Source organism: Boleophthalmus pectinirostris, unplaced genomic scaffold, assembly GCF_026225935.1.
Source record: "Boleophthalmus pectinirostris isolate CB_2022bp ecotype Guang Dong unplaced genomic scaffold, ASM2622593v1 HiC_scaffold_5, whole genome shotgun sequence".
Lineage (NCBI taxonomy): Eukaryota > Metazoa > Chordata > Actinopteri > Gobiiformes > Gobiidae > Boleophthalmus > Boleophthalmus pectinirostris.
Genome location: NW_026571404.1, coordinates 39856400 through 39876348, shown reverse-complemented (window position 1 = coordinate 39876348; position 19949 = coordinate 39856400). Strand labels below are relative to the sequence as shown.

Here is a 19949-nt window from a genome sequence, read left to right as displayed (position 1 = left end):
CCACCCACTTCTCCTGTCGTGAGATATAAAAAATAACAAATATAAAATAGCTACAAGTTAAATGTCAAACCGAAGTAACTGGCAACGGTGAAAACAGCCTGCATAGACTCATGATATCTGCACTACTGTTCTACAGAGACCTGAGACCTGAGGGACCAGGACTGAACGAGGACTAAACCAGAACTGAACCAGGACTGAACCGGGATTGAACCGGGACTAAACCTGGACTAAACCGGGACTAAACCGGGACTAACCCAGGTCTAAAATGAAACTAAAACAGGACTAAAACAGGACTAAAACGGGACTAAACTGGGACTAAACCAGGACTGAACCAGGTCTAAAACAGGACTAAAACAGGACTAAACCAGGACTGAGTATGGGGACGGGCTGGAGCTGCGCCCCGCGTAGACTGTCGAGTGACCGCAGGAGAAAGAGCCGGCACAGAGCTCTGCACCACAAAGGGCTCAGCGCAGCCGTTGCCCTATTGCACTTTGTGGACACCCTGCTCCATTCTCTATCTCTCTCTCAAGTCCAAGATTTGTCCTGGTTTAGTCCTGGTTCTGTCTTGGGCACATGTGTTTTAGTCTGTGATGTCTGTTCTGTAGGTGATAATGAATGGCATTAATGGCGTTAATGACGTCACAAATCGCGTACCCCCACTTAAAAAAATCCCCACTACACCACTGCTGACAGGTGACAGGAGGGAGGGACCAGGAGAAACTAAAGTTTTCTTGGTTGTTGGAATTACACTTTATCTTCATTTATATTTGAATAAAATAATGAAAATAAATAATAAAAACTCCTGACAGATTTTAAAACAATTTTGGTTTGAACAAGTTCTGTGTTGCGGAGCACATTTGCACACATGCTTCCCTCTGTGTGTCTGTGAGTGTGTGTGTGTGTGTGTGTAGGGGTGTGTGTGTGTTTAAAGCAACGCTCTGCAGACTAATTAGAAGCTCCTGTGTTTACTCTGCTGTCAGCAAATCAACACATATGCAAACACACTTACGCTCGCTTTCCCAGCTTTGTGAGGACTGCATTGAATACACACACAACCACACACACACACACACACCCTCTCACACACACACACACACACACACACACAAACACACACACGCACACACCCTCTCACACACACACACACAAACACACACACACACACACACATACTGGCACATATATGGGGGTATGTGGGGTGATTAGCAGAGTGTGTCCTGGTCCAGATGGAGCAGACACAACACTGAGTCACGCTCTCGTCTATAACTACAGATAGTGCAGCTGTTTAAGAGAGGCGAGAGAGAGACAGAGGACTCCACACGGGTACACTCTGGTGACGGGGCACGACAGCCAACTCTCTTAAAGTGGCACTAAACACATCAACTCTGCCCATAATTACAGTTCAAACAGAGCAGCTAAACTGGGCAGGATCCAGAGGACTAAAGGAGAGAGTGAGGGGGAGGAGGAGGGGCGGGCCTAGAGGACTAAAGGAGAGAGGTGAGGGGGAGGAGGGGGCGGGGTCTGGAGGTATAAGGGTCAGTGTGATTGATTCAACAGGTATCCACACTTCAAACTCGGCCCCTGCAGCCAGGTGTTTGAATCAGAGACACCTGTCTGTAATCAGGACAGTCCTGTGTGATGTCATGTAGTACTTGAAATTGCTTAGAAAATGATGTCAGTATTTTCTATTATACTTTTTGTGCGTACATACTGCATATAATCATTGTACTTTCATTGAAAACCAAAGTGTTGATGTAAAAAGGTTGAATAACAGACACAGGTGCTTCAGCTGGACAAAAGGATACTTGTGTGTATCACTGTTGTACAGTAAATGTTTCAGTATTATGATGTTATAGATACAAAGTCCATCGAAAGTGTAATGTATATGTGTGTAATGAATCTGCTGAAAGTGGATCTGTGAAAATGCTTCTATATCCCAGAACAAAAGAAACTCTACCTGACCTCTGATCCTCTCTGCTGTAAGCCTATTACTGCACTACTCTTACTGCATTACTATTACTGCACTACTCTTACTGCACTACTCTTACTGCACTACTCTTACTGCACTACTCTTACTGCACTACTCTTACTGCACTACTCTTACTGCACTACTCTTACTGCACTACTCTTACTGCACTACTCTTACTGCACTACTCTTACTGCACTACTCTTACTGTACTCTTACTGCACTACTCTTACTGCACTACTCTTACTGCTACTCTTACTGCTTACTGCTACTCTTACTGCTTACTGCACTACTTACTGCACTACTCTTACTGCACTACTCTACTGCACTACTCTTACTGCACTACTCTTACTGCACTACTCTTACTGCTACTCTATACTGCACTACTCTACTTACTCTTACTGCACTACTCTTACTGCACTACTCTTACTGCACTACTCTTACTGCACTACTCTTACTGCACTACTCTTACTGCACTACTCTTACTGCACTACTCTTACTGCACTACTCTACTGCACTACTCTTACTACTACTCTTACTCTATACTGCTACTTACTTACTGCACTACTCTTACTGCACTACTCTTACTTACTCTTACTGCTCTTACTGCACTACTCTTACTGCACTACTCTTACTACTGCATTACTGCTTACTCTACTCTACTACTGCACTACTCTTACTGCTCTACTCTTATCTTACTGCACTACTCTTACTGCACTACTCTACTGCACTACTCTTACTGCACTACTCTACTCTTACTGCACTACTCTACACTACTCTTACTGCTACTACTACTGCACTACTCTTACTGCACTACTCTTACTGCTTACTTACTCTTACTGCACTACTCTTACTGCTACTACTTACTGCACTACTGCTTACTGCACTACTTCTTACTGCACTACTCTTACTGCACTACTCTTACTGCACTACTCTTACTGCTTACTGCTCTTACTGCACTACTCTTACTGCATTACTCTACTTACTGCACTACTCTTACTGCTTACTACTTACTGCACTACTCTTACTGCACTACTCTACTTACTACTACTCTTACTGACTACTCTTACTGCACTACTCTTACTGCACTACTCTTACTGCACTACTCTTACTGCACTACTCTTACTGCACTACTCTTACTGCACTACTCTTACTGCACTGCACTACTCTTACTGCTCTTACTGCACTACTCTTACTGCACTACTCTTACTGCACTACTCTTACTGCTACTCTTACTGCACTACTCTTACTGCTACTCTTACTGCACTACTCTTACTGCTACTCTTACTGCACTACTCTTACTGCACTACTCTTACTGCATACTCTTACTACTCTTACTGCACTACTCTTACTGCTATTACTGCACTACTGCACTACTACTGCACTACTCTTACTGCACTACTCTTACTGCATTACTATTACTACTGCTCTTACTGCACTGCTCTTACTGCACTCTTACTGCTACTCTTACTGCACTACTCTTACTGCACTACTCTTACTGCACTACTCTTACTGCATTACTCTTACTGCACTACTCTTACTGCACTACTCTTACTGCACTACTCTTACTGCACTACTCTTACTGCATTACTCTTACTGCACTACTCTTACTGCACTACTCTTACTGCACTACTACTCTTACTGCACTACTCTTACTCTACTGCTCTTACTGCACTACTCTACTGCACTACTCTACTGCACTCTTACTCTTACTGCACTACTCTTACTGCACTACTCTTACTGCACTACTCTTACTGCACTACTCTTACTGCTTACTACTCTTACTGCATTACTCTTACTGCACTACTCTTACTGCACTACTCTTACTGCAACTACTCTTACTGCACTACTCTACTCTTACTGCACTTACTCTCTTACTGCACTACTCTTACTGCACTACTCTTACTGCACTACTCTTACTGCATTACTCTTACTGCACTACTCTTACTGCACTACTCTTACTTACTGCACTACTCTTACTGCATTACTCTTACTGCACTACTCTTACTGCACTACTCTTACTGCACTACTCTTACTGCATTACTCTTACTGCACTACTCTTACTGCACTACTCTTACTGCACTACTCTTACTGCACTACTCTTACTGCTACTGCTACTACTTACTGCTACTCTTACTGCACTGCTCTTACTGCACTCTACTACTGCACTCTACTTCTTACTGCACTGCTCTTACTGCACTACTCTTACTGCACTACTCTTACTGCACTGCTCTTACTGCTCAATACCGTCACTCTATGTACTTTTACTTCATCCAACCTACCTGTTTATTTATTTAAAGAGAGGGTATGATGCAGAGTTGACTTTTTGGAGCTTTCTGCCATGTTATAACTTTGTTCCCTCATCAAAAACCTGATGTCATTCCCGCATGTTTGACTAATCTAGCAATCTTTCCAGGGCCCTATTCTAACCCTCTTTTGGTTAGCTGTAAATTTCAACATTTCTGTGCAAGGCTCCGCCCACAAGCCTACATCACTCATGCTCCACACGACACTTCTCTATAAACAAAACAACACACCACAACTTCACAAACCTGATGTGATGTGCAGTAGTTTCATTGGTCAGATGGTTGTGTTGTGGTAGTGCTCTGAAGGGGGAGTGACTTGTGACTAACATGGTGATTTAAATGTGTTATGTGTTAATGCTCCATAGAAGTAAATGACCCTCTCTTTAATGTTTCTAAAACGAAATAGCCTGTACTTGACTTAATCACTGATTTCATTATTCTAGGGAGAACAACTTTTACTCACCACAGTAACAGAGACGGCCCACCAACCATGCTCGAAATGTTCTAATAAATAATGGGCTCATTTGAATCTTGGAGTAAAGTGGCCTACGTTTTTGATGAGACCCTCAGGGTCCTCTACTTTCAAAATGAGCTGCTGCAAAATAGCTAGCACCGGCACTGTACTGTGGAGTAAAAACAGCTTTACAATCTCCAGTCTCTACTGAACTAAAAGGAAAAGAAGCTGGTAACTTGAACACTGATGTTTCATGACATCACAAGGTGGAACAGAGCATTTTAAACTTTGGAGATGGTGACAGACTGATAATAATAATAAAGTGTTACTCAAACATGTGTGAATGAAACAACACCAACAAAGCTCACAAAAATCCATTTTACCTCATTTAAGACCTTAAAAAAAAAAAAAAAAACACAAGGACACACCTGCCGGGGACAGACAGTTTTATCCAATCAGAGACATGATAGAAATTGTGAGAATGACAGAGTGGGCGGGGCTTATACTTCTTTCTGAAAGCTGTTCTTCATTCATGGTTCATTGGCACAGACTCTTAGTCTAATAGTTCAACCGTACCTATAATTCTACATTATTATGTTCATACTCAGGGACATACAGAACACACATGCAGTGTGATAGTTTCATTTAAATCTTTACATATTCAACATGTGCACGTCTTTTAATGATGAAAAATAACATCCATAAGTGATAAAGTGCATGGAGCATTTGTTCTGATTTGTGCGTCCATAACACATACAAACATTATATTTGATTTTAGTTTAGCTGTTGTTCATGACTAGTGCTAATGCACATGATTAAAATGCATTCAAATGTAACAATCTTATAATCAAATGTATAATTAGAATGTGTGTATGTTTACACCTCTGACCACCTTATGAAACTAAATACACCACACCAGGAATAAACTGGGACTACACCAAGACTAAACCAAATGTGGACTGAACCAGGACTGACCCAGACCAAAACAGGACTAGGTCTAAACTAGTACTATTATTATATACAGGACTTAAGCCGTTCTATAAGGGCTCTGAAAAGCCCATGTATCATTGGTCAGTTCTGTTTCACTGACCACCTTTACATGCACCAAAAATCTGATCAATTTCTCATTTTTGGAGCCAGTGTAGAGGAAGTTCCTTTGGTGGTCCTCTGGACTTCTGGACTTTTTAAGATCAAGACATTTGGTTTCATCCAGAAGCCATTTTACAATGAAACTTTCTCGGCCGGTCCTGGACCAAAGAAGGACTCCACAGTCTTTGTGGAGCCAGGTTAGTGAAAGGTCATGTCAACAGAAATGTGTGGATCTAGTCCCTCATTAGTCCAGGAAAGATCCTTGGTAGTAAATGTTTCATCTGGACAGTGTGGTCTGTAAATGGAGATGTTTCAGCTGACCATCTAGAAGGAGACAGATGATGACTTCCAGATGGTCACTGAAACATCTTTTCTATCATTTTTTTTTCTTTTACATGTTGTATTGTAATGCCTCAGGATGTGATGTAAAATATTGTTGTTCTAAATATTTCATTTGTTTTGGCTCTGCAGATTATTGTCAGTAAAAGACCAGAAAAAGTCATCCAAATATAAGTTGAATGGTCAAAGGAAAAACTCAAAAAGTGTTGGCAGTGATGGCCGATATCTGGAATGTTTAGATCTGATACCAAGAAATACTGCGGCGAGTAATTTTACCAGGACAAATAAAGACTTCGTCAATTCAATCCATTTCAATCTTCAATTCACCTGAGCACAAACAGATCGAAATGTAAAAGTAAGACCATATAATTTTCTGGAGGTGGCACATCATGGAAATAGAAACTTAAACCCATACTTCAAAACATTGTCCATGGAGATAGATTAGTTTTAAGCCATACTGTGGAATATTACAGCCAAAGGAACCACATTGCCATGGAAACAAGCAGCAGGAGGCCCTACTTAAGCTCAAGTAAGAGTCAGGTTTGTGCAGATGCGAGCCCGTTCACACTAAGGATGTGTTTTTCCTATTTCAGTATAATCAAAAGTAAATAAAGAAAATTTATGTAAATATTTCAGTCTCGTTTTCCATAGTTTTAAACATATTTGCAGATAGTACTTGATTCATCTTTGTAAATGTAAATGTAAATGTAATGGGCTGATAAAGTCTCAGTTTTGCCAAATTCTAATAAATTGAAAAGACAAAAAATCTAAAAATGGCGAGCAAATCCGGGAACAATGCATCGGTAATGTCATTATGTACAGAGCTTTTATTGTTGAGTCTGGTGAAATAATTGCTCATGGACCTGTCGGAGTTACATCATTTGATTTCATTTTCTGTTCTCCTTCTTTACCTCCACCACAGCACACAGCAGGAGGCGCGGGAGCAGAGGGAGAGCCCGGCCACAGCTTTGTCCTGACAGCTCCACGAACACTGTGCACGCTTGAGTTTGTCACCAGAACACACACTACACACTGCACACACACACACACACACACACACACACACACTCCACACACACACACACACACACACACACACACACACACACACACACACTACACACTCACACACACTACACACTGCACACACACACACACACACACACACACACACACACACACACACACACACACACACACACACACTACACACACTACACACTGCACACACACACACACACACACACACACTACACACTGCACCAGCACACACACACACACACACACACACACACTACACACTACACACACACACACACACACACACACTACACACTGCACCAACACACACACACTACACACTGACACACACACACACACACACACACACACACACACACACACACACACACACACACTACACACACACACTACACACTGCACACACACACAGCACACACACACACACACACACACACACACACACACACTACACACACACACACACACACACTGCACACACACACACACACACACACACACACACACACACACACACACACACACACACTACACACTACACACTGCACCAGCACACACACACACACACACACACACACACACACACACTACACACTAACACACACACACACACACACACACACACACACACACTACACACTGCACCAGTGCACACACACTTCACACACTGCACCAGCACACACACACACACACACACACACACACACACACACACACACACACACACACACACACTGCACACACACACACACACACACACACACTGCACACACACACGCACACACACACACTGCACACACACACACACACACACTGCACACACGCGCACACACACTGCACCAGCGCACACACACTTCACACACACACACAGAACAGGAGAGGAGTCCCATATTAAACTCTTGTCCGTGTGCTGTGGCTCCTCTCTCGTTTAATCAGATCATTAAAAACATCACATTTTTATTTTTTGGCCCATTTTCTGTGATGTCATTGCTCCGTTGCTCTGGTCACCGCAAACACAAAGTGCATCTTAAACTCCAGGCCTGACTTTAGCTTTGGTCAAACTCAGGTTTATTTCTGTCATGGAACCAGTTGAGGCTTAAGCTAAAAATGGAGCTAGATTCAGATCAGGGTTTCAGGATAAGCCTGGATTTGTTAAGCCACGTTGATGGAATAACACCCTGGAGTTTGTTTTGTTTCATTCACATGTTTGACTAATCCATCTCAAACATGAGTGTGTCTTCAAAGCTCAAAATGCTCTGCTCCAGCACTTCCTGTATTACCACGTGACATCACACAGTGTTTTCTGTTAGAAAGAAAACTCAGTCTAAATGTGCAGAGTTTGTGTGTTAATGAAACAAAACACAACTCTAGGTCTGTTTGTGATGAGGAAACAACATTAGAACATAGATCAAAAAAGCATAATATGGGCCTTTAAAGTCAATACACCTTCAGCAGATTCTTATTCTTCACACTGCATCTCTGTTTTAAATGTTCACTTGTCATGTCACTTTCTGGAGCTGTCACATCACCTGGATAATTCCATGGAAATAGAAAATTAATGCCATACTTCAGGCATTCTCCACGGACATAGATCGTTTATGCTGTGAGTTTTTCAGTGCCATCTTTTTTGATTAAAAAAAAGTTACAAACTGTATCTTTAAGAGCGCTGCAATATCATATTCAGCTAAACTTTACAGCAACAGCACATGCTTCAGGCGAGACCTGAACCTGTGACCCTGTGGCCAAATGACAAACATCACACAGTGCTGCTCTGCATGACAATCGACAAAGAATCCAACGCTCTGTACTTGTATCTAATGAGAAGAACAGCAGCTCTCCATAGAAGGAGTCACAACATGCAGCACTTTGTTTTCTAGCACAGAAATCAATTCAGTTCTGTTCTAGTTTATTTCTATAGCACATTTAAAACAACTTCAGCTGACCAAAATGTTTCACATAAAAGTCAACAAAACAGAAGAAACAGTTCCATACACTACCGGACAAAAGTTTTAGAACTCCAGTCCAATGAAGAGCTTGAAATTATGACAAAAGAACAAAACACAATTCCAGGCTCTGTCAAAACTTCCTCAGGAAAAAAGAACAAGATGGTAAAGTTTAAAAACCTGGAGTGTCCAGACTTAAACCCCATTGACCTGGTTTGGGATGAACTGGACAGAAGAGTGAAGCAACCTACAAGTGCCACACATTTATGGAAACTTCTGCAACAGACTCGGGAAGAACTTTCTGAACAATATTTGATTTCTATTGTAGAAAGAACAAGCCACGAGTGTGTTCACCTGTTATATCTGACAAAAGTCGACACACATGAATCAAAAGTTTAGAAACAGTAAAAACTTGAAACAAGAAAAAGTGTTGTGTTCTAAATCTTTTGAAGATAGTGTACAGATATACAGAAAACATGTGAAGACTACAATAAAAACACAAGGATAACCTGAACAGCTCGTACTAAATGCAGGAGAAGAGGTGAGTGTTTAGTCTCATCTTAAACTGTTTTACAGACTGAGAGGATCTGACAGGAAGAGGAAGGCTGTTCCACAGTCACAAAAGAGTCTGCCACCTCTCACCTCGAGCCATGTTTTGGGTACGACTGACAGGAGCAGGTCTGGGTGGAGGACAGGGCTGCAGTGACTCCCTCAGACAGACTGGACCCATAGAGAGCAAACATTTGAACACAATTAATAACATTTTAAATTGCACTGGGAGCCAGTGCAGGTCACACAGCACAGTGATGTGGTCTCGTTTCTTGGTCTTTGTCACAGACGAGCTGCAGTGTTCTGGACGTGTTGTTGCTGCTGCAGGAGCCTGGTCCAGACCCACATACAAAGACCTGCAATAGTCCAGGCGTGATCAGTGTTGGGAGTAATGCGTTATAAAAGTAACCAATTACTATAATGCATTGCTTTTTGCTGTAACACAGTAATGTCACGGCATTACAGGAAAAAAAAATATATATATATATATATATATATATATATATATATATATATATATATATATTTTTTTTTTTTTTTTTTTACTCGGTACAAATGTGAGTAACGCACGTTTCAATGCTTTTTTAACCTGGATTGAAGTGGTGGGTTTTTCTTCAAACAAATTCACTAAAATCACCTCGATATCAGCAGTGGTGAAACACTGGAGAAGCGTCTGCGTAGATCTTCAGGTAACCACAGGCGAAAAGACCGACACACAACTCCACGCTGTTTAGACCTGGGTCAGTTCTGGTTTAGACCTGGTTTACAGTCATCTATCGCTCTATCGTGGTTCATCTTTTGTGCTCTTGCTGTTTCGCTGTTTTTTTATTTTTTTTTTGTGTGCAATTTTACATGCTTTTTGTTTTTACAGTGTATGAACATGTATTGTGTCCCTCCCGCTGCGTCCTGATTGGCTGATGGACTCGTGTCTCCTGTACAGTACAGCATGTGTTCAGCTTGACAAATGTACATAAATGTTGGATCTGTATCAGTGTGATTCTGAAGTGTTGTATGTTTGCAAGTTTTCCCCCCGACAAAACCCACAATGTCGATGAAACGTTCTGCACCGACAAAGACTGCTGTGCTGGCACCCAAAAGACAGAGGAAGATGTAACCATCACACAAAACACGCTGAAGGAAGGGGGAAGTTACGCGCTGTAGGAGAGTCTTGCACCGGGTCGGGTACACGCAAATAGCTGCTGAAATCAGGACCGCGAGCCTCCACAACAGGGTGTCCATAAAGCGTGATCAGGCAACAGTCACTCTTACCTCCGTGAGGTGCGGAGCAGAGCCGCTCCTTTCTCCTGCGGTCACCTTTGAGCCCGTCCCTACAGTGAGTCCTGTTTTAGTCCTAGTTCAGTCCTGGTTTAGTCCTCCTCTTCAGTCCTAGAATCAGTCCTAGGTTAGTCCTGTTATAGTCCTGGTTCCGTTATGATTTAGTCCAGGTTCAGTCCATATATGCCGCAAAAGTTCAGAATCTTCGCAGTTATTTTGGTGAGAGCAACAGTAATGTAATGTCTTACATTTTAAATGCAGTAATATTGTAATGTAACAAATTACTCTGAAATGACAGTAATAAGTCATAAATAACACATTACAGTTTTAAAGTAACTTGCCCAACAGTGGGCGTGATGTTACAAACGCATGGATCAAACTTTTTGGAAATCTGCCTTTGGGGGGTCAGCTTTTCATTTAGCAAAGACTCAACTGAAAGAAGCTGGACTTTATCACAGAGTTAATGTGCTCGTCCAGTTTGAACAGAGTCACAGTCAGTCCAAGACTCCTCACTGCACGAGACGAGAGGAGGACAGAGAACAGTCACTGTCCTGTCCCAGCACTGGGTTAGTTTGCTCAGTCAGCGCTCTTCTTTCTTTTATGAAGTTGTTTTAGGTCAATATTGTGATTTAAATGTCCAAATGATCATAGCGCGATCCACAGGTGTTAAAGATTAAACCTACAGAGCACGCGAGCACAAACTCTTTTTTTATTATCTCCACTAAAATATACTAAAAGTAGTTTGATAGATTCCATTGTCCTCAGGTGGTGTTGTCCTGTTGTCTTTGAACGCCTCGTCAGCTCACTCTCTCTCTCTCTCTCTCTCTCTGCTCACTCGCTATCACACTCTCTCTCTCCTCCTGCCATCTTTCTCTCTCTCATTCTCTCACTTCTGCTTCCTTCTCACTCTCTCCTCTATCTCTCATTCTCTTCTCCTCTTTCTCTCCTCATTTTTCTCAATCACTCTCTCCTCTTTCCTTCTCACTCTCTCCTTTCCCTCGCTTTCCCTATCTTCTCTTCCTCTCTTACTCTCTCTCTCACTCACTCTCTTCTCTCTCTCCCTCTCCCCCTCTCCTTTCACTCTCTCTCTTCCTTTCTCTCTCTCTCCTCTTTTGCTCTCTCCTCTCAGTCCCTTTTCTGTCTCTCTTTTCTCCTCCTCTCTCCCACTCCCTCTTCCTTTCTCTCTTGTCGTCCTTCTCTCTCCTCTTTCCTCCTCTCCTCTGCTCTCCTCTCTGCTCTCTCCGTCTGTTTTGTGTTTTCTTTTTTAAATGTGAAGTGCTCTTTAGTGCCAGGCCTGATTCTGCTGACAGAGGGATGGAGGGATTGGCTTGTTGGCAGCGCTGCTCTCCTCTCTTCTCTTCCGCCGTCATTTCATCAAAAACGATCGGAAAAATGTATCCTGGAAGAACGCCCCGGCCCGTGGGAGGAGGGCGGGCGGGCGGAGTTTATTGGGTTTGAACTTTGACTTCTCAGGAAAAGAAAGACTTACAGGAGAGACAGAAGGAGAGAGAAGGAGAGAGAGAGAGAGAAGGAGAGAGAAGAAGAGAGAGAAGGAGAGAGAGAGAAGAGAGAGAGAGAGAGAGAGAGAGAGAGAGAGAGAGAGAAGAGAGAGAGAAAGAGAGAGAAGGAGAGAGAGAGAGAGAGAGAGAGAGAGAGAGAGGAGAGAGAGAGAGAGAGAGAGAGAGAGAGAGAGAGAGAGAGAGAGGAGAGAGAGAGAGAGAAGAGAGAGAGAGAAGAGAGAGAGAGAGAAGGAGAGAGAGAGGAGAGAGAGAGAGAGAGAGAGAGAAGAGAGAGAGAGAGAGAGAGAAGAGAGAGAGAAGGAGAGAGAGAGAGAGAGAGAGAGAAGAGAGAGAGAGAGAGAGAGAGAAGAGAGAGAGAGGAGGAGAGAAGAGAGAGAGGAGAGAGAGAGAGAGAGAGAGAGAAGGAGAGAGAGAAGAGAGAGAGAGAGAGAGAGAGAGAGAGAGAGAGAGAGAGAGAGAGAGAGAGAGAGAGAGAGAGAGAGAGAGAGAGAGAGAGAGAGAGAGAGAGAGAGAGAGAGAGAAGGAGAGAGAGAGAGAGAGAGAGAGAAGGAGAGAGAGAAGGAGAGAGAGAAGGAGAGAGAGAGAGAGAGAGAGAGAGAGAAGAGAGAGAGCGAGCCCTGCAGGTGCACTGTTCCAGCTCTTATAGACATTTTGTGTGTGGGTGAGTCTGGAGATATTGAGCGGACGAGATGCGGAACCAGACACAAGGGTCAAAGTTCAAGTCCTTAAGGGAGACAGTCGGATGACCTTTGACCTCACTGTAATCTCATCTCTACACGTGCTACAGTCTGGGTCTGACAGGTGCACATTCTGCAGGACAGGTGCACACTGGAGACAGCTGACATTGTGACTTGCAAATGTTCTTAAAGAGGGATAATTGTTTTAGATTTGATTTGCACATAGAGTAAAAACAACATTTCAAACAGGTCGAAGTAAAAGAAAATGACGGTGCAGGGAAGAATGAGAAGAACTTTTCAGTCTTATAAGATCACTTCATCTATGAACAACAGCCATGAACAGGGAAGTTGACTTTCAGGAGTCCAAATATGAAATATCATTACACTTTTAGTTTAGATAAGCAATAAGCAGACAGATCACACATCAAACATAAAGTGTCCTTTTACAGAGGTCCCAGGCTTTCAACATAAACTGAGCCAACCTGAAAACATTACATTTAAACAGATACTTCAGTCTCTCCTCATCAGACACAGCAACAAACAGTAAGACACATTAAAACATAACTGACAGAGCAGCTCATGATACAGAGTCAGCAGACAGTAAAATAGAAAATGCATTTCATTTTCAGTGTCCTTTAAGTCACACAGACACATGTGCACTCCTCCTCTGGGACTGAGTGGAAGCGTCTCGTCTCCAGAGGCAGAGTCCCACACCTCAGCTGGGCACATACTGACCTCTGACCTCTGCTCAAGTTCAGGGTCTTTAATTAAGATATATGTTCTTAAGTTTGGTTTACATCAAATTTCATTGTGCCACTTTTGTTTATACTTATCAAAGTAAATGTATAAAGATTAATTTATTAATCAATGTTTGTTTTAATTGTCTTTTAAAATCGTCCAATGAGGAAATCATTTTGAGAGTCTGGGTTCGATTATTCCAGAGGGTCGGCCTCTGAACTCAAGTCTTCTGTGATTTGTGGAAGTTCTGCACAAGGGAAAATCAAAATCTCTGCAGTGCCTCATAGTTTAGGTGTGAACATCTGAAGAGTCATTGAAAAAAAAAAAAAAAAAAAGCCAAAAGATCAGAGTAAAACTTTTGACAAATGCACAGACTTACACACGAACAGACAAATACAACATATGTGACATGAAATACTGTCAGAATATTGTATTTTCTGAACAGAGGAGCAGATGAGGACAATCTGTGTGAATAATTCATAATTCTAAAACATTTCTTTTGTATTAATAATGCTTGTTGATGTTTGTCTTACATGTAGAACCATGTTACAATACATGATATAAGGACAGATTAAACTATAATATCATGTCATCAGGCATGACACATTTAAACAATGGATTTCATCATTTTTCTACAAACATGTTGGGTATGATATTTCCAGGTTGGTTTTTGATCAACAATTACTCCTAAAAACTTGACAGTGTGACATTTTGACGGGATGTTGTGTGTGTGGTTGTGTTGTTTTACCTGTAATGCTTTACACACATCACCATGTTACCTTTTATTGTTCTGAAATGCTACACTCACTGAAAACAGTGTAATGTATTAACATGTTTTGGCCTAATTCTCATGTGTAGCTCTTCCCCTTAGTGTATGGAATTTAAAAAACACAGTGGAGCACATGACATCACAAGGTGGAACAGAGAGAGGAACTCATCTTAAATGTGCAGAGTTTGTGTGTTAAACTTGTGTGAATGAAACAAAACACAAGTCCAGATCTGTTTGTGATGAGGAAACAACATTAGAACAGAGATCAGAAAACCTTTAATATCTCAATAATCTAAATAGAATTCAAAATCAGTATATTTCAAGTAAAAATGAAAGATCCTCTCTTGCACAAAACTGACTCTTATGAGCTCTTATGTTCCATGTTCCAAAGCTCAGAAACAGACCTGGACTAGTGTTTTGTTTTATTCACTGAGAAATCCTCTTCATCTCCAAAGTTCAAAATGCTCTGTTCCACCTTGTGATGTCATGAAACAATAGTTTTCTTGTTCTGTTTCCTCCCTGGATGATGGAGGGTTACACGGGTGCAGACACTATGTAGGGAGCTTGTGTCTAACTGTGGAGCTTCAGCCTGTAGTTGCTGCAAACCTGATGTTCTTTTTTTTTTTTTTTTTTTCCAATAAATGAACATAAAGACACATTTCACGCTCCTGGAAAGAATAATAGCTTTATCTCCCAGATCCGTCCTCTCATGCATGTGTTTAATAAGCATAAGAAACAGTGTGACAGAGCTCTGATACGAGGAGGGCCTGACATGGAGATACTCATCTAATCACACAGATCTGTGCTGCTCCAGGCTCATGCACACTCTGTCTCAAACACCCAGCACACTCATCCACGACACGATCTGAAGCCTCCTGTTCAGGACACCGCGAACACCAACACTGAACACATGTGCACATGAGCCTGAGCTGAATGTGCACAGAACGAGTATTATTCTTGTGATTACATTTGAAGTGTATGTTTTCATAGGATTTGAGAGAAGAAATCTGCTGCACTAATACAAGAACCCCGAACATTCAGGACATGTCTGTCAAGCTCTAAACTTACACACAATAAGACCCCACAGGGACACAGGGAGGGCATCTGACACACAGGGACATTTCATAACACATTTGTAAAGGTCTGAACTTCAGGGTTAGTTAGTGTTACACAACATTAGGCTGGTATTTAGTGGTTTGCAAAGGAAATTGTGTTAAAATTTCAGTTGTATAGTTATAGTTAAAGTGATTGTGTTTTGGCCCAAACAGGAAGTACTCTGTTGAGTAAGTACTCCTCCTCATAAGGTTAACATTGTTCCATTAAACAACTTCAAAAACCACAAATGACCCCAAATAGACCACAATGGTTGAGTCCATGATCACATGTCCCCCTGGAGCGCGCCACTATGTGCTATTTAAAGCACAACCAGGAAGTGCCTCGGTTTGGCCCCGAACCCAAGAACGGTGCAGAGGCTGCTGCAGGTAAGAAAGCGGCATCGGCGTCGAGTGTGCACCTCGAACGTACGAGCCGGGAAACCGTTCAGATGTTGGGGAAAAAACAGGACCGCGAGACACACGAGCTTCCTGCATAAACCAGACTATCAGAGCTTGGCTCCGCTAGACGGGGAGGGAAGGAAGAGTTGTGCTCTTTGGCCAGATGCAGACGCGCCAGTCGGGAGATGACGGGGCAACACAGGCGCTCCGTCACAGTCACATTAGCACATTCCTCTGTAAGAGAAATAGCTGAAGTGTCTTGCTCAAGAACACAGCAGCAGTTTGTAAAGTCAGAAACAATAAAGAAGTAAATCCACAAACGTTGACCCTGATACATGCAGTAAAATGATGATAACAGAATATAAACTATATCCAACCCTGCTCCAAAACATGAACATGTAAAAGAAGAGGATATACATGTATATATCCTGCACCTGCACCAGTCCAGAGTCAGTGCTAGTGCAGCCTCTGCAGCACTAGCACTGACTCTGGAGGAGAGGTGAGGAAAGCACCTGAACATGACATTTTGAAGACACTGGGCCTCATCCATGAATCTTTCCTTAAATAATGTTCAGAACTTTTAGAAGATGCTGAGAGAACTCTGTGCCAGATTCAAGTGTTCTTACAAAATTCCTCCCCAAGTGAGAGTTGCGCCGAAATCACAAACACTCACCTCCACGCTCATTTAAAGTGAATTTACATACATACAAATGAATCTGTATCTGAGCGTCTACAGACTACGACTGTTTTACAGCTTCAGCTGAAATTTCAAATTCACATGAAGACACTCAGAGTAAGATTTAAGTTATGAACTTGAATTGAAAGAAGCGGGTGTTTTTATCATATTTATTGTGCTTTCCGCTATCGCTGATCTGTGGTAAATAGCGAGGGAGGGGGGCTGGGGTGCATAAGAGGGCGCTCTGGTCACGGGGTGTTGACTTCAGCACAGTGATCAGGCTCAGGGCTGTGACAGAGGTCCATATGGAGACACTGGGGCTGGGACAGACTGAGGTTCACTGCAGCCTGGAGACAAACGCCTCATAAATGTTATTAGATCACACAGTCATATGTTTATAGGAAATAATTTAAGAAAATATATCACTTACAATCGTGGAGGAATTAGAATTTTTAGTTGCATTATCAGAGTAGTAATATTCTTAAAAAGTAAAATTTTTGTTCCTACAAGTGCTCCTGACTGTTCATAGGATTTGTTCTACCAGAAGAACATTTTCAGTGAAGGAAAAGTTCTGTGGATGCCAAAAATGTCTGTAAGAAGGCCTTAAGTACACACTTGTTCATAAGAACCTTTCATGAATGAGGCCCAATGTTTGTAAAGATCTTCTGTCAGATTCTTTTGGTTCAGGGACTCAGATGGTCAAATATTGGTTCATGTGTGTTTGTGCACGTAGAGAGAGTCGTAGTGTGAACTCCAACCAAACCAACACAAACTCCAGCCAAAGAACGCTCCAAAAACACACAGAGCTTTTATTCAGTGATGTAAGAGTAACATGTCAGCATCACAGAAAAAAGAACCTGCTCATTCAAATCAATCTTTGATTTGAGTTGTTCTAAAATCGCACCAAAGAGAGAGAAGAAATAAGGAGAAAAAAGAGGAGGATTAAAAGAATGGGTGAGCATGCACATGCTTTGAGGAGCGATGGAGCAGAGACAGAGACATTTCAAACAGAAGCCATTAAAGATCACTCAAACATGAGGACATGGTGAGGAAACAACTATGACACGGTTAAAAGCTCTGGAAAGTCCATTTTGCAATAAAGAAAAAAGGGTCAGTTGAATAAGTCTGTTTTTGTTTTTTGTTTTAGTTTTTTTACCATAATAAAACAAAAAACATAATCACTAAGACACAGGACACAAATGCAACTTCACTGATGTCCAGTGTGAGACCTTGAACACCACAGGGTTCATGTCACACCAGTTTGAAGAACAATCATCTTAGATATTCACACTATTCCAAATAACAGTCACTTTAAATCTTTTAGTGCATTAGAGAAATGCAGTGTCCAGTGGGAGCCGGCGTCGGCGTAAACGTCATCAGACAGAGCGCTGCACGCTGTGGGTGTGTACCAGTGGAACTGAAAATGGGGGTAAAAAGGCAAAAAGGCATTTTGAACATAAGTAATTAAATACTGCACTTTCTCAAACAATAAAACTATTTATAATTAGATGCAGACATTAGTCTACACTGCGGACTTATTTTGACCTCAAGAGCTGTGTGTACAATATCTATCTGTACTGGGGCAAGACACATTTTGCTCAGATAAATAAATAAAATTCAGGTACAGGGGCTTTAAGTTCCTTTTAAAGTATCGTTCTGGGGCAAAACAAAACACTATAAGAAATGAAAATGAAACACTGTTTGCTTAGATTTGTGTATATAACATCTTATACCCGTTTGGTTGCACTGCTGGTGCCCACTGGGCCTGGCTCTGCTGTCATGTCCAACCCGCCCCTGAACGCACCACCCTCTTATTTACTGCATTCATCTGTGTGAGAGTGGGCCTTTCCCCAGTCTCCTGTGTGCACGTGAACGCAGCACAGCCATAACTGTCTCTGTACGGGCCTGTGTGTGTGTGTGTGTGTGTGTGTGTGTGTGTGTGTGTGTGTACAGTGGTGTGTGTTGTGTTGCTGGTTGTTGAGTATTGTGCAGGTACATAGTTGTACACAGCTCTCCACAGACTCCTTATGCTCCATTATACAGCAGACTATGCACCTGCACAGCGGGGGGAGGGTGGGGGGAGGCGGGGGGAGGGCGGGGGGGAGAGGGGACTCTCTGGGGGGACTGTTAGCCGAGCAGAGAAACAGAAGGTTTACAATGAGATACAGAAAAACTATGGTTGTTTGTTTAAAGTGTTTTAGATGTGCGATGATTAAATAAGATAAGAATAATGTCCATTCCAACATTTGGCCGTACATATCACTGTGACTGGCTTTTAAAAATACTCCTGAGTATCTTAACTTTGACATCTCATGATTTAGAACATAAAATAATGGATGAGAACAGAACCACATATTTTCAGACAAAAAAAAACAGTGGCCCCCAATAGTTGAATCTGCTGCAGGGCTTTAGTTACAGACAGAAGAGGGACTGTCCATGTGCGTTTCCTGACATGATCATCTACAAACACAGTTGTAATGAATATGATGTGATGGCAGAAATGCTTTCGACAAGTGTGGTGATGATTTATGTACGGAAGCCGAGAGGGGTCACAACAAACGCAAACGCTGCAACAAGTACAAATGCGACAACACAACAAAAAGCCACAACAAACCAAAAAAAGTGACAACGGAAATGACCGCGGGACTCTATTTTAATGCAAACGCCACAACAAATACAAACGCCACAACACAAACGCAAATGCCACAACAAATTAAAAAGCCACAACACATCCAAAAGCCACAACGGAAATGACCGCGGGACTCTATTTTCCTTCAGACCGATCAAGCGGCAAGTGAAGAAGAAGAACTACAACGTGAAATGAATAATGATAAAACAATAAATGACTTTTACTTACATTTCCAACTTCTCCGTCCCTTTACATTTCACGTTGTAGTTCTTCTTCTTCACTCTCTGCTTGATCAGTCCGTCGGAAAATAAAGTCCCGCGGTCATTTCCGTTGTGGCTTTTTGATGTGTTGCGGCATTTCGGTTTGTGTTGTGGCGTTTGTATTTGATGCGGTGTTTGCATTAAAATCGAGTCCCGCAGTCAGTTTCCGTTGTGGATTTTTTTGGTGTGTTGTGGCTTTTTGTTGTGTTGTCGCATTTGTATTTG

At 42.1% G+C, this 19949-nt stretch overlaps 1 protein-coding gene across 1 annotated transcript in view; it reads right to left on the bottom strand.

Annotated features, from left to right (window-relative positions):
* atrnl1a (attractin-like 1a) overlaps positions 1–19949 on the bottom strand; it is a 499802-nt gene that overhangs the window by 43971 nt on the left and 435882 nt on the right. The window contains exon 31 of the mRNA XM_055162865.1: positions 9997–10018. Coding sequence (XP_055018840.1) covers positions 9997–10018 — 22 coding nt within the window. The remainder of the gene's footprint in view (positions 1–9996; positions 10019–19949) is intronic.